The 15921-nt window shown below is 39.5% G+C and overlaps 1 protein-coding gene across 1 annotated transcript in view; it reads left to right on the top strand.

Moving 5' to 3' along the window:
• GLB1 (galactosidase beta 1) overlaps positions 1-15501 on the top strand; it is a 33698-nt gene extending 18197 nt beyond the window's left edge. Inside the window, exons 13-17 of the mRNA XM_017734601.1 lie at positions 4268-4357; positions 5452-5565; positions 6635-6766; positions 10054-10293; positions 14047-15501. Of these exons, the coding sequence (XP_017590090.1) occupies positions 4268-4357; positions 5452-5565; positions 6635-6766; positions 10054-10293; positions 14047-14307 (837 nt within the window). The 3' untranslated portion in view covers positions 14308-15501. The remainder of the gene's footprint in view (positions 1-4267; positions 4358-5451; positions 5566-6634; positions 6767-10053; positions 10294-14046) is intronic.
• Positions 15502-15921: the final 420 nt, after the last annotated feature.

Genomic DNA, 15921 nt, shown 5'->3' with positions numbered 1-15921 from the left:
GTCCGGTTTTACTAGAATGAGGAACTTTCTCTTTCATGCCTTCAAGAAATGAATGCTGCTGGACTCTCACAAAGGAGTCAGATGACCAAACTTGCTCAAATATCACATCTTTGACCTGACCTGCACCTTCTACACTTTCTGATTTTTTCACTCTCCAGGCAGCAGTTTTAGGAATCCAGATGGCGTGTCTAAACTGCCAGATGTAAAGTTCCTGTCATGCCTGTATATATATTGCCATCTGCACTGAGAGCCTCTGGAACTGTTTGCTGTGAAGAAGGCGACCTTTTGCTGTGGGACCCACTGCTTAACTTCACCAGCAGTTTATTCTTCTGGGTTTCCCTGCAACACAAGACAAGTCTCCAATCACAGAGTGCTTGTATTGTGTCAGCCCAAAGCTGCCTTCCCAACTCCATTCTAGCCCCAGCTGGAACCAGGTCCAAGCATCTTCTTGTGTGGAGAAGCCTGAACGTATTTTGGTGAATATCGGAGAGGGAATATTCTAAATAATAGCATTTAGCTTTGGTAACAGTAAACTTCCTAGCTACATTATTTGCATGACAGTCAGTGCTAACACAGGTACTGTGTGGATCTTCACTCTGCAGCTGAGGTCCGTCAGTCAGTCTGCCATAGAGAGCATTGGATCTACTCCAGTGAACCAACTCCCTTGACACTTTTGCAGAAAGGAAGAGAGAAAGGAGATTCTGGAGTATTTTCAGGCATCATATGTTGTACTTTACCAGAGGTACACGTAACCAGAGCAGACTGTTCTCTGTCTTTTTTATTCACAAGATATTCTTTGGCAGTTCAGTCTTTAAGTACCAACTCCCCTGATCAGGCAATTGTTCATTTTGAGTTATTGATTTCTTTTTAAAAATCCTTCTGGGTGGGAAAAATACAGTTTATTAAAAGATGCTGGAAACACTGACATTGTTATATAAGAGAGAAGGCAGGAAAGCAGGTGATAAGGAAAAAATCCTGTTGCATAGATGCAAAAGAGAAGTGTTGAAGATGGGGAACGAGGGCAAGCAAAGGCAGAACTGCAGTAGATGGGCTCCAGAAGTGTGAACAAGATGATAGGTTTTAAAGATTTAAGACCCAGAACTTGGGAAGCATTCTTTCCGGAGGAAAATAAATGACTCTTAGTGCCTGCAATGTGTCCACATGGCTGTGTAGGCTTGTGAGCAGGTGGTAGTTTCTGGTCACTGCTTGGAGAGCCCTGAGAAATGCTTGGTCACAAGGAAGTGCTTGCCCTAGCAGAGCAGCCTGCAGACTCAGATTCTGGAGGTGTACTCAGTTCTTAGGATGTGGAGAGCTCAAGCAATAGCAAGTAGCAGGCAGTGCTGGTGTGTGTTGGGGCTAGAAAGGGATTAAGCAAACAGGATGCTGCCAGTAGTTGGTATTCCTGTTGGAGGTATTTTGTTTCCTTTTTCTTTGATGGTTGACCTTACACTTGGGTTTTGAGGACTTTGCTTTGGAGGTTTAAAAAAGCATTGCTATTTCTATTAGTAGTCATTTGTTGTTTTACAGGCTGCTTTTAAAAATTCCTGACAATATTTGTAATTTTTAAGTTTACTGTTAAATTTCTCTTGTGATACTGATTGTCCACTAAGTAGCAGTCAACAGGAATTTGCAGCAAGACCGAATCTTGTGTTGAAGGTTTTCTTGTATGTACCACGGAAGACTGAAAAGCTGAACAAAAAAAACCTACTGAAGTTTCAAAGAAACAAGCTTCTACCAATCTCTTAAGTGAATCATATATGGTTGACCCATATTCAGAATAGAAGCCCCTTTGGTAGCAGGGACTTAAAAAAAAAAGTCAAACAGACAAATGTACAAGGTGCTAATACTCAGGTCAGCAAGGCACAAAGCAGCATTCATTGCTGCTTAGTAGCTCATTCAAGTGACTATGTCTTAATGGTGCTTGTATTCATTTCTGGTTTCACTGTCCAGCTGAGGCTAAGACTATTAATCCCCATAGGATTGTTAAATTCTATTGATTACCTCTGTCAGTGTCTGTGCATCTCTTGCTTCACAGCTCTTGCTGAAGACCTGGTAGTTCAGTGTTTCCTGTGGCCTGGCAAATCCTGCATATTGCTGTAACATTACTGGCTCCCTTGGAGGAGCACAAGATAAGGAATGGACCATGTATGCAGTGTGGAATGTTTGGGAAATTTTACTCTAGGAAAGATGATTGCTATTTCAGGTACAACGTTTAAACTGAAAACATAAGAGCAAACTACTTTCATCAAAATTTTGCAAATCATGTTTGACCAGCAGTCTTTTAGCCCAAGCGAACATGCTTAGCTGTGGGCTAGTGAGGGTGACCCAACCTCCAGGTAGTGTTGGTGTTATCTTTTATATACTTATGGCTTCCTTTTGCTTGGTTGTTCCTGGCAAGAGTTAATATAAGCTCATTTCAAGTCTGTTTAGGTCTGTGTCTACGTGGTTGTTGTGGTTTAATCCTGGTAGGCAGCTAAGCACCAGGCAGCCACTCATTCTCTGCCCCAGTAGGGTGGAGAGAATCGGAAAGGTAGAGGTGTGAAAGCTTGTGGGCCGCAATAAGGACAGCTTAGTAGGTAATGCAAAAACTGCATGCATAAGTATAGCAACATAAGGAGCTCATTTGCTACTACCTTCGTGGAGGGAGGCATTTGGCCTTCCCCAGGGAAGCAGGGCTCCATCACAGAATCATTAATGTTGGAAAAGACCTCTAAGGTTGAGTCCAAGCATTAACCCAGCCACTACTGTCTTCTTCAATAAACCATGTTCCAGAGTGCCACATCACAGACCTTTTGAACAATTCATGTGTTTTGGTTACTTGGCAAGATAAACACTTGTCACTCCAGGCATCTCCCCTTCCTCATTTTCCCCCCAGTTTTTATTGCTGAGCATGGCACCATATGGTACAGGATATCCCTTTGGTCAGTGGGGGTCAGCTGTCCTGGCTGACCTGTGTTCCCTCCCATCTTCTTGTGCATCCCCAGCCTACTCTCTGGTGAGAGAAGCAGAAAAGTTCTTGACTCTGTGTAAGCCATGCTCAGCAATGCCCAAAATATCCCTGTGTTATTAACAGTCTTAGCAAGAATCCAAAATATGGCCCCATACTAACTACCATGAAGAGAATTAACTGTATCCCAGCCAAAGCTGCAGACTTAGTTATGGGTACATAGAAAATTCGTGCTGGCTTCTGTTGCATCACTGTGAAATACTGTATGTGCATTTTAATATTTCAGTACAACTTTCATGTAAGTTCTGAAAAAATTCAATATTTCTGTTATTGAAGTACCTTCAGAAGTTTGTATTGCTGTGAGTGCTCTTACATTATACAGTTTTACATTATTTTAAACACCCTTTTTTTAGTAAGCATTTGAATGTAAGTCTGATATGTGAGAGGTATGTGAATGTCTAATGTGTAGTTACCACTGAACAGTGATAATAATTCTGGTGAAACAGACTGACATCTTCCATGAAAAATTGCATGCTAGTGATTTTTTAAGCTTGTAAGACACTAGGCATATTATGTGTATTTTGACCAACCTAAAACTGATGGTGGTCTTTGAGAGAGAATTGTAGATGGGTAGAAAATTCCATAATCACAAAAGGAAATTACAGATGGCCAAAAAAGGCAATTTAATTGTACACATCTAAGTCCTTATTCAGCAAGGTATTCACGTGTGTGACTAGCCTAAACCTTGCTCCCAGTCTCATTAAAATTAGTCCAGCTTCTTACATGTGACAACTGAATTTCAGCCTTAGAGTTTCTAAAATAATTTAAGACTAAATAGGGTAAATTCATCTTGGATGGCTCTTGATGGAATTAAACTGTATCCCTACTTAGCTCAGAATCATTCCAGTGGGAATCAGTGACATTTTCCCTAGCTTGATTCTAAGTATAATTGAGCAAAATTTAGATAATATATTGCGTTGTATTAATTGTCCAGAACAGTTGCGTTTGTTTATAGAATTTTTGTGAGAAGCTCCTGGGTGAGTTCTAGTTAAATAATAAAGGGTCACTTTTATATTTATGAATGCATAGCAAAATTAGAACATCTGGTTTTTTTAAAACACTGCTCTACATGTAGCATATTTCTTTCAGAGTTTGTCGGTTGTCTCTGCTGTGTTGTATTTTAAATGTGTCTGCAAAGATGGTATAAAGATTTATTAACTTTCTGGACACATGCAGCTAGCTGGCTTGGTGGCTGGATGTGCAAGCTGTTATGGACTGAAACTTACTGACCTTTATGTATCTGCCTTTTCTGTGCTGCAGGCAGGCACTGTGTTGGAGGTTCTTGATGGACTGTCACCTTCTGGACCAGTGAGAAGCACTTACCCATTGACCTTCGTTGACCTAAAGCAGGTGAGGGTTCCTTCAGTAGGCACTTTGCAGTAATTTTGTAAAGTTTATTTGAACAACCCTCTCTGGTATTACTCTTCTTATGTCATGTCTTAAACTTTACCTAGCACAGAAGTAATAGTATTATAAAGGTATCCAGGATTTTTGTATTGGAGGCCTTTCCATATTCTACAGTGCTCCTGTTTGCACCTGGGATTTTCTTCTTTCCCTGGATGTAGGTATCTGTGCTGTCTATGCTTTCACCTTGATTTCTCTCCTCTCTGAAGTATTAATTTTCAGGTTTTTAAGACACTTTTTTTAAAAATCATCTTCATAGCACTCTGCTGGATCTGCTCCAGTAGTTCTATGTCCTCTTTTCCTGAGGAGCCCAGAACTGGACACAGCACTCCAGATGTGGCCTCACCAGGGCTGAGTAGAGCGGCAGGATCACCTCCCTTGACTTGCTGGCAGTGCTCTTCCTGATTCCCCCAGGATACCATTGGCATTCTTGGCTACAAGGGCCCTGCTGGCTCAGGGATGTCTTGTTGTCCACCAGGACGCCCAGGTCCTTCTCCACAGAGCTGCTTTCCATCAGATCAGCCCCCAGCCTGTGCTGGTGCCTGGACCCCGCACTTGCCTTTTTTGGAAGTTCATTAGTTACCTCTCCACCCGACTCTCCATCCTGTTAAGGTCTCAGTAATGGCTATGACTTTTTTTTTCCCATTCCTGATGGGCAACTTAGTGAAAAATATTTCAAAATGTTCCTGATATAAACCATGTAGTATTTAAAGATAATTAGATGATGTTGACTTGATGAATATAGCAATTTATGGGCACTAGGTGAGAAGTGAACTTGCAAGTTTTTTATATAAATTCAGTTATAAAGGGATTTTCACCAGTTTACCTAAAGGTCACCCATTACTTAAAGGTCAAAGTAAACTCTGATCTGAAATGATGTCTGTGATCATCGCTATCTGAAGTGAATGAAAGTTAACATTTCAGTCCAAGTGTGTAGGTAGAAATGTGGGATGTTTTTAGTTCATGACCTGAATTGAAATGACAGAATGACTTGGTTCATTAACTTGTTGGGGTTTTTCTCTTTCCTTTTCTTTTCCTAGTATTTTGGGTTTGTACTGTACAGAACTACACTTCCAAAGAACTGCATGGAGCCAACACCGCTGTCTTCACCTTTAAATGGAGTCCATGATCGTGCCTATGTCTCTGTGGATGGGGTAAAAATACTGTTTGCTGGTATTAATGTCTGCCATCACTGGCCTTCATGAAAGTCACGGATGCAGTCTGGGGTTTTTTTAAACTCCTTTCTTCAGATTATCGAAGCAGTTCTGATCTTATTTAATCATGTAAAGAAAATAAGAAAGTATCTGGCTAATTCATACCAGATGTTCAATTTTGTGTTTCAGAAAACATGACTATATATTGTCTTGCCATTTTTGACATATTTGAATGTTGATACAGATTCATTACTTAGGTGAATAAAAGACCTGGAGAATAGATTTACTTGCAGTTTTATGGAATATGTTACTGATGTATATGCTTGGTGGCTTTCTGCAGTATTTGCAAAGATTTTTTGTAATTATTCCCTTTTTTCTTTCTTTGAGCATGGAAGGAGGAGGAAGCCTGAGAAGCCTGAGCCTGCATCTTACCTTATGAAACAGGCTCCAAACCACAGTTTCAAAAAAAAAAAAAAAAAAAAAAAAAAAAAAAAAAAAAAAAAAAAAAAAAAAAAAAAAAAAAGAAGTTTATTTTACAGGAAGTGAACTTAGTCTTTCTTGCCGTAAGCAGGGTTTTGGCCCTGCTTAATGACAATTTATATAAATTTATAGATTTTACAGTCACGTTTTTAGTGAATATTTGACTTGTATTAACTCTCATCACCTTTGTGTCCAGGTCAAGCTCTTCTTTCCATGTGTTGTGGGAATAGGAATTAATAAAACTAAATATTGATGCGCACTTAATTGGAAGATAAGCCCGTTTAAATCACTGATATTGCTGAAATCTTTTCAGTCACTGGACCAAATTTGGGAACTTGGTTTTTGTGAATCAGGTGCATCAAAACCCACTAGCACATCCAGTTGGTGTACTGAAATGTGAATGTTGTTGTAGAAGCTCTTTGTGTGTGCGTGTGCTCACCTGCAAGAGGGGGAAAGGAAAAGGCTTTTTTTACTCTTTTTTTTTCCCTTGTCACTTTTAATTTCTTTGTGCAAGTTGAAAAAACAAATAACAGGGTATTTTTTGTTTTCAGTGGTTATTGTTTTCTTCCTCTTGTTGCAATTCATATAGGTACCTCAGGGTGTCCTTGAAAGGGACAAATCACTGAAGATAAATATAACTGGGCAGGCTGGAGCAAATCTGGACATCTTGGTGGAGAATATGGGCCGAGTCAACTTTGGTAGATACAATAATGACTTTAAGGTAAGTAAAATCTAATGAGTTACTGGATTGTAATGGCTTTTCCTCTTTTCTGCAGGTTAAAAAGAAAGTAGTAAATCAGAAAGCGCAAAAAGGTCAGGATGTGACTTTTACCTTAAATATAACTACTCACTAGTTTCCATCTGAGTTTTTCCAGTCACCAAAATCAATGTGAAATTAAAAGGTGCTAGACACCTTTTAAACTTTATTTGTTTGTTCACTTGGACTGTCAGCCAAAGTGTCACACACAGGATTTTCTGGTTTAGTTGAGTTTGTAGATAACAATTTTAAAATTGTTTCTATAAACTCCAAAAATGGGTTGGATATTGGTCCAGAACTTGATTGCACTTGGAGGCTTGTGAATCCTGGGATTGCTTTTGGGGGGCTGGGGGGATGTATGTATGTGTACATGAATACACCTTTGTATCCTCCTTGTCCCATTTAATTTGTCAGCAGTGTACCCTTGCGGTATTTTCAGTGTGGCTGGGAAGGCTGTCCATGAGCACTTCAGCATGCAAAAGTGCCAGTTCACCTGGACTGACCAGGTGTTAGAATTATCAGAACTTCCCTGTGCTTCTGGGTGTGTGCTGCACTTTGGGACTGTCACTTCCATGGGTGAGTGGCCATGGTGGGTTGACACTGGCTGGCAGCCATGTACCTACAAAGCCACGTGCCCATTCTGTTACTCCTCCTCCGCCAACAGGGGAAGGGGAGAAGATACAATGAGGGGTTTGTGGCTCAACGTGAGGAGATGGGGATCACTCAGAAATTACCGTCATGGACAAAACAGATTCAACTTCGGGAACTCAATTTATTCTTAAATATGTCATCATAGAGATGCTCCCAGAATCACTGTTGGGCTCAGCAGTGGGTCTGTTTTGGAGTCAGCTGGAGCTGTCTTTGTCTAGCATGGGGCAGCTTTTGGCATCTTCTCAGAAGAGCCCCCACTGCAGCTCCCCTTGCTAAAAAACCCTTGCCATGTAAACCCTATACCATGGAGGTGCCACTAGTGTAGCACTAGGAAGGGCAGGGGCAAAAAGTAAACTTTTCTGGTTTTAGACTGCTGCGTGATAGTCAATAAAAGGCAGGATTGCTGTAAAGGTCAGTCTTGTATTATGTTTGGGCTGCGTACAGTTCACAGCATGCCTTTTTTTTGTTTTTTTGTATTAGTGGGACACAGTAGGTAGCAGTAGTGCCAACTATCATACTGTCTCTTCAAGGTACTTTGCCTTTATCTGAGTGGCAGGGGAAGGAAGCTAGTACCCCAGAGTTTCGCCTTTATGTTGAGGCAGCAGAAACAGCTGCTTTTATTTATTTATTTATTTATTAACAGGCCAGATGATAGGAAACCTATATACTTAGTGCCAAATTAAGGTAACAGAATAAAGGTTTAGAGGTTGGATTAGGGAGGTGCTCAGTTGCTGTGGTTGAGCTGAAATTCACATGTAACCTTTTAATAATTTAAGAGTGAAATCAGGTTTAAGAGACATGTCCATGGTGACAGTAATCCTCTAAAAGCAGGATGTTTCTGTGTAGAAAAGGCAACCTTCCTTGATTAGCTTTGCACTGTGTGCATTGCTTCTTCCCATAGAATCCATCCCTCATACTCTCCATTGTGTTGGTTTTGAAAACTGGGTGTAATGATACCTTGGGTTTTAAAAATTCATGTGCTTTTGAAAATCAAGTTAGGGGAAGAGGTTCCTGCCTTGTGAAGCCTTGAATTTTTAAGCAAAGAGGATAGGTTTTCAGGGTTTTGCTTGACTGGAGTTTTACCACTTTTTTGAGCTTGAAATGGAACTAGGCATCTAGCTTTTGGGAAGGAACTTTTAAAACATCCTATTGATCTAAGTCATGTTGTTAAAGGATACGAAGGAAGACTGTGGTTTCTGGTTTTTTATGTGTCTTCTCACATGCACCCTGCCACCTATATCTCAGTTTTACTTGGAAAATTTATATCTGCATCTTGGTAACACTGAGTCACTAACCCAAGACATTATCTTGCACTGTAGCAGAGAAAGTGGTATTTACTTCCAACAAATCTTCTCCAGTTATGGATTGTTGAATGTGTATTCTTATGCAGACCTAAGTAAGAATGTTTAGTAGGCACTTCATATAATTTGAAAAATCACACTTCATAGTGCCTACAGATGAGCTTAGGGAGGCAGGTTAGAAGGTTCAGCCTAAAAGTTACATTGCGTTACTTCATTTGATTGCTAGACAGAGTAGAGTCTAGGTTGTATAGAAAAGTTTTGTCTCTTAACTTTTGACACTTGCAGATATTTTATTTTGACATAAGAGAAATAAGCTCCTGTTATGTAAAGTGGACATTAGGTACAGGAAGAGAAAACCACTTAGTGCTTGTACAGATGGTCAGCCTTGTGGAGACAGTGCAATGCTTATGAGGTATCACGGCATACACACAACATAGTATCAGCTCTCCAAAGCCACAGAAGCTGTGGTTTTGCTTGTTCCTGTTTGATGTGTGGTGTTTGCAGCATAACTTGTGTTGCACTGAAGAGCAGCTTCTATAGAGGGTCTATTCAAGCCCTTGCACTGCACTGAAACACCACTTTAGGAACTCTTACCGTAACAAAATTAGGGTGTGTGCAGGGGTAACTTGATGTTCTTTTCATTCTTCTTAAATTATGACCTTGCCTTGCTTTGGCATTTGGTGTGCAAGTACCCCGGTGTGCTGTGAGCCACTGTGTACACGGTCCCATAGAAATGAGACAAGATTCCATGGGCTTGAAGCTGACTGTAAGCTGAAAGTATTTCACTAAATTGGGCATATGCATTGATTTCATGATACTGTATCTTATCTGGAAAAGATTTGTAGGAAGTAAATACCACTTTCTCTGATACTGCACAAGTTAATGTCTTGGGTTAGTGACTCAGTGTTACCAAGTGATGGTATCTCAGGCTTAATGATATTTAATGTTGCTTCTCCTTTTATTAAGCATCAGGTTTTGGAATCATGTTCATGTTAAAGCAAAACAGAAGTTTTCCCAGTTACAGGAAAAGAATTTGAAAAAAAACCCCCTTGTGTATCAGCAAAAACCTAAAACTTTGAAGAGGAACAGATCTTTCACAGAGAATAAGTGAAGCCCTTCATTCTTAAGCAAAGCTTACAACTTGGTGAACACCAGATGCTTGTTTTTTCATACACAGATTGGCAGCCAGCTGTTATTTTGATTCAGTTTTTATTCGTGACTGATTTATAGTTGCACCCAAATAACTTCAATAACATGAGGTGATTATATTTTTGTGTTGGTTTTTTTCCTTCCTCCTAGGGTCTAGTTTCAAATGTAACTCTTGCTCAAGATATACTTGTTGGATGGGAAATCTATCCTCTGGACATAGATGGAGCAGTGAACTCTGGCATTATTTATCTCCATGATCACCCGAAGACATCTGCTGTCAAATCACTGAGTTACGAAGTACCTACATTTTACACTGGTACTCTTTCAATTCCTGGAGGGATCCCAGACTTGCCGCAAGACACCTATGTCAATTTTCCTGGCTGGACAAAGGTACAAGTTTTTGCTGTAAAAACCTCTAAGTCCACTTAGAAAGGTACTGAAACTTCTATGGACAGTCAAAGTCCACCTCTCTTACATGGGTAGAAGTTGGTCATAGTGGTGGGTAAGAAATTGATGCTTTGCTTTAAGTAAATCTAGAGATAAAACATTAAGAGAAGGGAAACACATTCAAAAGATACATGGTATTGATCTAGAGAGTGGAGCATCACAAAAAAGCCCCAAACCAAAGCAACCCAACCAACCCACCGTAGTTTTTCAAGAGTGAGAAAGAGTAACTGTCAGGCTGTTTAGAAATGTTGCATTTAGTTGTGAGGGGTTTTTTTGGAAAATATTTGAGTTGCTGAGTAGGGAGTTACGGATCCTGTTGCAAAGCATAAAGAGTGTTGGACTCAATGGCTGGTGGTGTGCCCCCAGATACAGATATAGTGCATGGAGAAGGTTACCTGTGCCTGGACTGAATGGATCAGAGGGCACTGCTGTGGGAAGCCTGTGGGCAGATCTGTGCCAATGGGAACTTCTCACAGGACTGGAGCATAGCTAGAGAAGGAAGGAGTGTGTTTTCACAGTGCCATGTTTGAAACCACCAGCAGTGCAGGATGGGTGAGGAGCAACTGAACTCTCTGGTGGGAGGCACAGGGAACAGAGTGGGTGCACTTCCTCTTGGAAGCCTGAGCATTTAAGTCCAGGCTTTAGGGAAGTGCCTGTGACAGTGTTAGGTAGCAAAATCATTCTTTTCTGAAACAATTAATTTGCTGCTGTTAAAATAAAGTGGGAAAAGGAGTTGCTGTTGATCTGTCTCCACTGCTAGTATTGTAGTTAAAGCATTTCACAATATATAGGAGGCTGTGATTCATTGCATGCACTTGGTGTTGCAGACACTGAGCTTGGATGAGGAAGTCTGACACAGTCCCTGTTCCCATATATGTGCATGTCACACAATCACTGAATAAAATTCATAAATAGTTTTTTTTTCATGGCAACTGTAATCTGAGACATTTTTAGTAAATTCTGTGATCCCATCAGTCATAAATCTTCTTCGGGAAGCAAGGTGGCCATACCTGCCATTTGGCAAACTCATATTTAAAATGGCAAGGTAGTCCAAGAATTCTTAAGTATAGGTGGAAATCTTTTCCTCTGATCTATGGAAACCTCTGTTTTACATAGTTTGTATACCCTGTCCTGGTAAGAGTCCTGGTAAGAGATTCCAGGTGAACTTAAGTATGACTGTTCAATTGATCCTCCAAACTTTGTATGGATTGGACAAGAGTTTTAAATAAGATGCCTAGAAACTGAGACTTTCAGATAACTTCACAAATCAGCAAATGCCTTTAAGGCAGAGGGCCTTAAAGGGTATAAATTCCACTTCGCTCTTGCTGTGTGTGGCCCTTAGTTCCTTGAGTGGCACTGTGTAAATTGCCTAAGTGTGGAGTGGGATTGTTAACAAGGGTTAAAACTCGCCTATTTGAGTAGTTGAAAAACCACAGAAGCAGCACTTAGCAAGAAAATTTAAAAGTCCTAATGATGGTTCTGCCTTTGTGAAGGCAAGGAGTATAGCGTGATGGACAGCCAGGAAGGAAGGGTGCAGCATTAACAGTCATGACCAATGTTGTAACTTGCTTCCCTTCAGTGCTTTTTAAACCCTTTGCTAGTAATAAAACCTACTTCACCCTCACATGAAGAATCACGATGCCCTTAAGCATACGTGGCACTGAGTGAATTCTTAGATTTATTGGACCTTTTTTTTCTTCAATAGAAAAGAGGATTTGGAGTCAGGACTGTTCTTGTTTTCTGTAGTTGCTGTCCCTGCTAAAGGAAGTCTTGCTAGTGAAGATGAAGTTCCCCCCCTTTTATTTTGTCTAGGGCATATTTATTAGTAGTGTATATAGTGTCATAATTTGTTGGTTTAGGGCAAACAAATTCTTGAGTGTGCAGTCTTTAGAAACTGCAGTGTTAACAGAGACAGTTTGGAGTTGAGAAACTTGAGTTCTTAGCTTTACTGGAAAAAGGACTTACAACCACTGACTGATTCAGATCAGAAACAGAGACCTGTCTGATCATAGCTCCTGCATCAGAACTCCAATGCAGTTGATTCCTACAGTAAACACCTACTTTCCACAGGTTATTGTCATTCTCTGTGAGAGGAGGGCTACTGTCTAGTGGGTACATTCACTCATCTGTCTTGTTTGAAGGGAGTTTGCATTCGTACCATGTTTTCTTCTAAACCTACTACAGGAAGTAGTGAGCTTGGATAAAGATAAACCTGATTTAAGAAAAAAAGTTTGAGGTCAAGGTTTATTAACACCTTGGCAGAGCAGTGCAAGATAGCATCTTGTACCACGGAAGTGGATACAGAGGCGAAATAACTCAGCTGTGTCTGTACATTACTAACTCCTCAAAAAGTTTCTCTTGTGAGTTTCATAAAATTTTTTTCATAAATATGTGAAAAAGGAAACACTAGAAAAATACCACTAAAGCAGCTTGAATGGCAATACTTATTATATTACAATTGTGCTTCTGTAAATTGTGTTAAAATATTCTAATTTCAGCTATCCTAGACAACTTTAGGAATGTAGTAAAATTCTTTCTTTCCACTGATTCAGTCAATTTTATTATGTTTATCAGTGTACATCCATGCCATGAGTCTGATTGTCTTCTGTATTCTGATCACCAGAGACTAAAGCAAGAGAGAAAAACACAGATGCAGTTATCTGTTCCCATCCCTTTTCTTGACACTGAACTCTTGTTTGATATACAGTGAAAGGGCACTTTGGAGGAATAAAAGCAAATTATTCATCCAAATCAGTTGTATATCCTCCCTTCTGTATTAAGAACGAAGACTCAGCGTGACTCAGGAGGAGTCAGTTTACAATTTACTAAACCTTCTGCAGCTTGCCAATTTATAGACTTCTGGAAAAATCTTCATTTATGTCACTTCAGTGTGTCTATTTTGTGGTAGATAAATTAGTGTTTTGACTTTTTTCCTTTTTCTCCTTGCCCATTTTTTTTTTTTTAATCTTTTGAACTTAAGGTATTTATGATGTTAGGACAGTATTTTGAACTAGGGGTTCTGACCACCTTAACTATAAAAATCAATTTTAAGAGTTTGTATGCCACAATTTCATTGAACTTAAAATAATACTAGCAGGTCCCCAAGGCTTTTAATGGTTTTACGTAAGTACAGCAGTACTTTCTTTCAGTGTGGTTTCACAAGTACTTTTGTCAACTAAGCTATTACAAGTAAAAGAGAAATCTGAATTTCATGTGTCTAGACAATCTGTATCTTGCCCTTGAAATCTCAGAACAGGGGCTACCAAGGTAGTGTAGTCTTGTACAGAGAACCATAACAGCATTAGAATCTGCTTTTTTCTCTGTGCATTCATTCTCCTTTTAACAATTAGCTTCAAGCAAATACAGTTTTCAGATTTGTTTTGGTCTTAAACTTGGGGCAAAAAATCAGTGCAAGGAGCCTGCAGTTGTTTCTCTAATTATTGTCATATTTGGAATTATTGCAGTGTTCTACCACTTTCTTTTTAAATATTAGTGATGGCTTTAACTGCTCAGGGAATTTAGGTTCTTTTGACTGTCATTAGCATTTTCTTGTACAGATTTTCTATCTGTGTGTTCAATCAAACTGAAAAATGAAGGGAGTTGTTACTATATTGAGTGTTATGCTTAAATCTATTTTGTCATTTCAGCTCTAACAGATTATTAAAATGTTGTTATTTTTTCTTTCTCTCTTAACAGGGGCAAATTTGGATCAATGGCTTTAATCTTGGTCGCTACTGGCCAGCCCGTGGTCCTCAGCTGACCCTTTATGTTCCAAGTAATATACTTGTTGCATCAGTGCCAAACAACATAACAGTGTTGGAGCTGGAGCATTCTCCTTGCAGCAGCCAGGAGTGTGAAATAGAATTTGTAGATGAACCTAATATCAATGCAACCCTAAAGCATGAAACTGAGAAACCCCCACTCTTTGTTAGAGAGCTATGGATACACCATCTATAATGATTTGAGTATTTCTTTATCTTCCCACCCCCACTGAGTCTTCGAAAAAGGGAAGTTGTTTCGGTGAGGCAACTTCTTAAATTATTAAAGACTTTTTTTTTTAAATCTCTCAGTTAAATATTGAATTTCTTTTTAAAAATAAAAGCTGGAGCTTTGAAATTGCCTTGGACTGTGAAATTGAACTCAACTGGAAGTTAATGTTTCCATCAGTCTTGTAAAAGTGTAGTCTTTGTACACTGCTTACACTACAGTCCTTCTTATGCTTTTATTTTTTACCATGTTTTGCAACTGGAGAGGGGCCTACAAAAGGGGTGTACAGCCCCCCACTACCTTGCTGGTTTCACTTAAGTGGACTAGTAAGTCAGAGCTGCCAATAGACAAGCAGCTTTCAGCTTCCTTAATCACCTGGTTAAAGTATCCACGTCTTTTTAGTCTTACTGGGTTTACTACCAGCATTGAGTGGACCTCACTTTTTTAATGCAAGTGACTTTGGGGAAATTTCAGTTGATTTCTTAGAGGAGCAGTGAGAACGACTGTGGAAGAGAGCACTCAAATGCCAGCTGGTCCAAACAGCAGTAACATGGAGAGGGACCTTGTGGTTTGCATCTGTCCCCTCTTAGAAAGCCAGTTTTCTGCTTCCCTATTGCTATCTCTAAAGACTTAAAGTAAATTAATTAGTACAATGATATATGCAAAATTTAGGCTGCTTTGGTGGAACCATAGCCTCTGACTAACCTGCCTGCAGAATGTGGTTTTTAAATGATCAATTTTTCCTTTGATTTTTTTTGTTTGGTTTGGGGGTTTTTGTTTTGTTTATTTGTTTTGTTTTATTTCTTTTTTTTCCCTAGTGGGCATGGAGTATCTGCTTTTCATAGGCCAGCACCTTGAAAGTGGAATCCTTTAAGTTAAAAAATTTTATTTCTCTTTTAGTCATTAGTTCTCATCACCTGTTTTGTTCCAGTAAACTGATGGTCTTTGTAAGTGCCTGATATTTGCACAAACTCCATCAGTACATCTGAGTTTCTACAACGGACAGACTCTTCTTTTTGATTCTTGTGATTTTGATGTCAGTCACACAAATTCCATGGTGATATTTAAACAACAGAAGATGATGGAATCAAGTATTTTTATAATCTGTGACTGCTTCCTTTGATTTTTGTCTGACATTATTAAAATGGTTCCTTAAAGATTAAATTCCTCCTCTGTGTGTTTGAGAAGGAAAAAGGGATGAGAAAGAATTGTGAGCAGTATTAAGGGAGAAATGAGATTATAAAGTCTCTGTGGATGAGGAGTTTTTCTTGTTGATGTATGGTTTATTTTCTGTGAAGATATATGAAGAAGTATACAAAGTAAAGCAAAATGAAATAGCTGTGATGGGCTGAGCAGACACTGCAGGTGCCACCCTATTCTGAAATGGCCAGTGCAAACACCTGACTATTTCTTCTCAGCTAGTGAGGACCAGTACTGTCACTGGAGAAGAGAGTGAAAAAGAGCACCACTCACTTCATGCCTACTACATATTTGATATGTTTGATGGGCTTTCAAAGGAGACAAATGTGGCTCATCTGAGACCAAGAGGTTCTACTCTTAAGTTCTCACCACAAATGCCAATTC

Source organism: Corvus brachyrhynchos, unplaced genomic scaffold, assembly GCF_000691975.1.
Source record: "Corvus brachyrhynchos isolate BGI_N302 unplaced genomic scaffold, ASM69197v1 scaffold94, whole genome shotgun sequence".
NCBI classification, from domain to species: domain Eukaryota; kingdom Metazoa; phylum Chordata; class Aves; order Passeriformes; family Corvidae; genus Corvus; species Corvus brachyrhynchos.
This window is presented reverse-complemented; position numbering and strand designations above follow the sequence as displayed.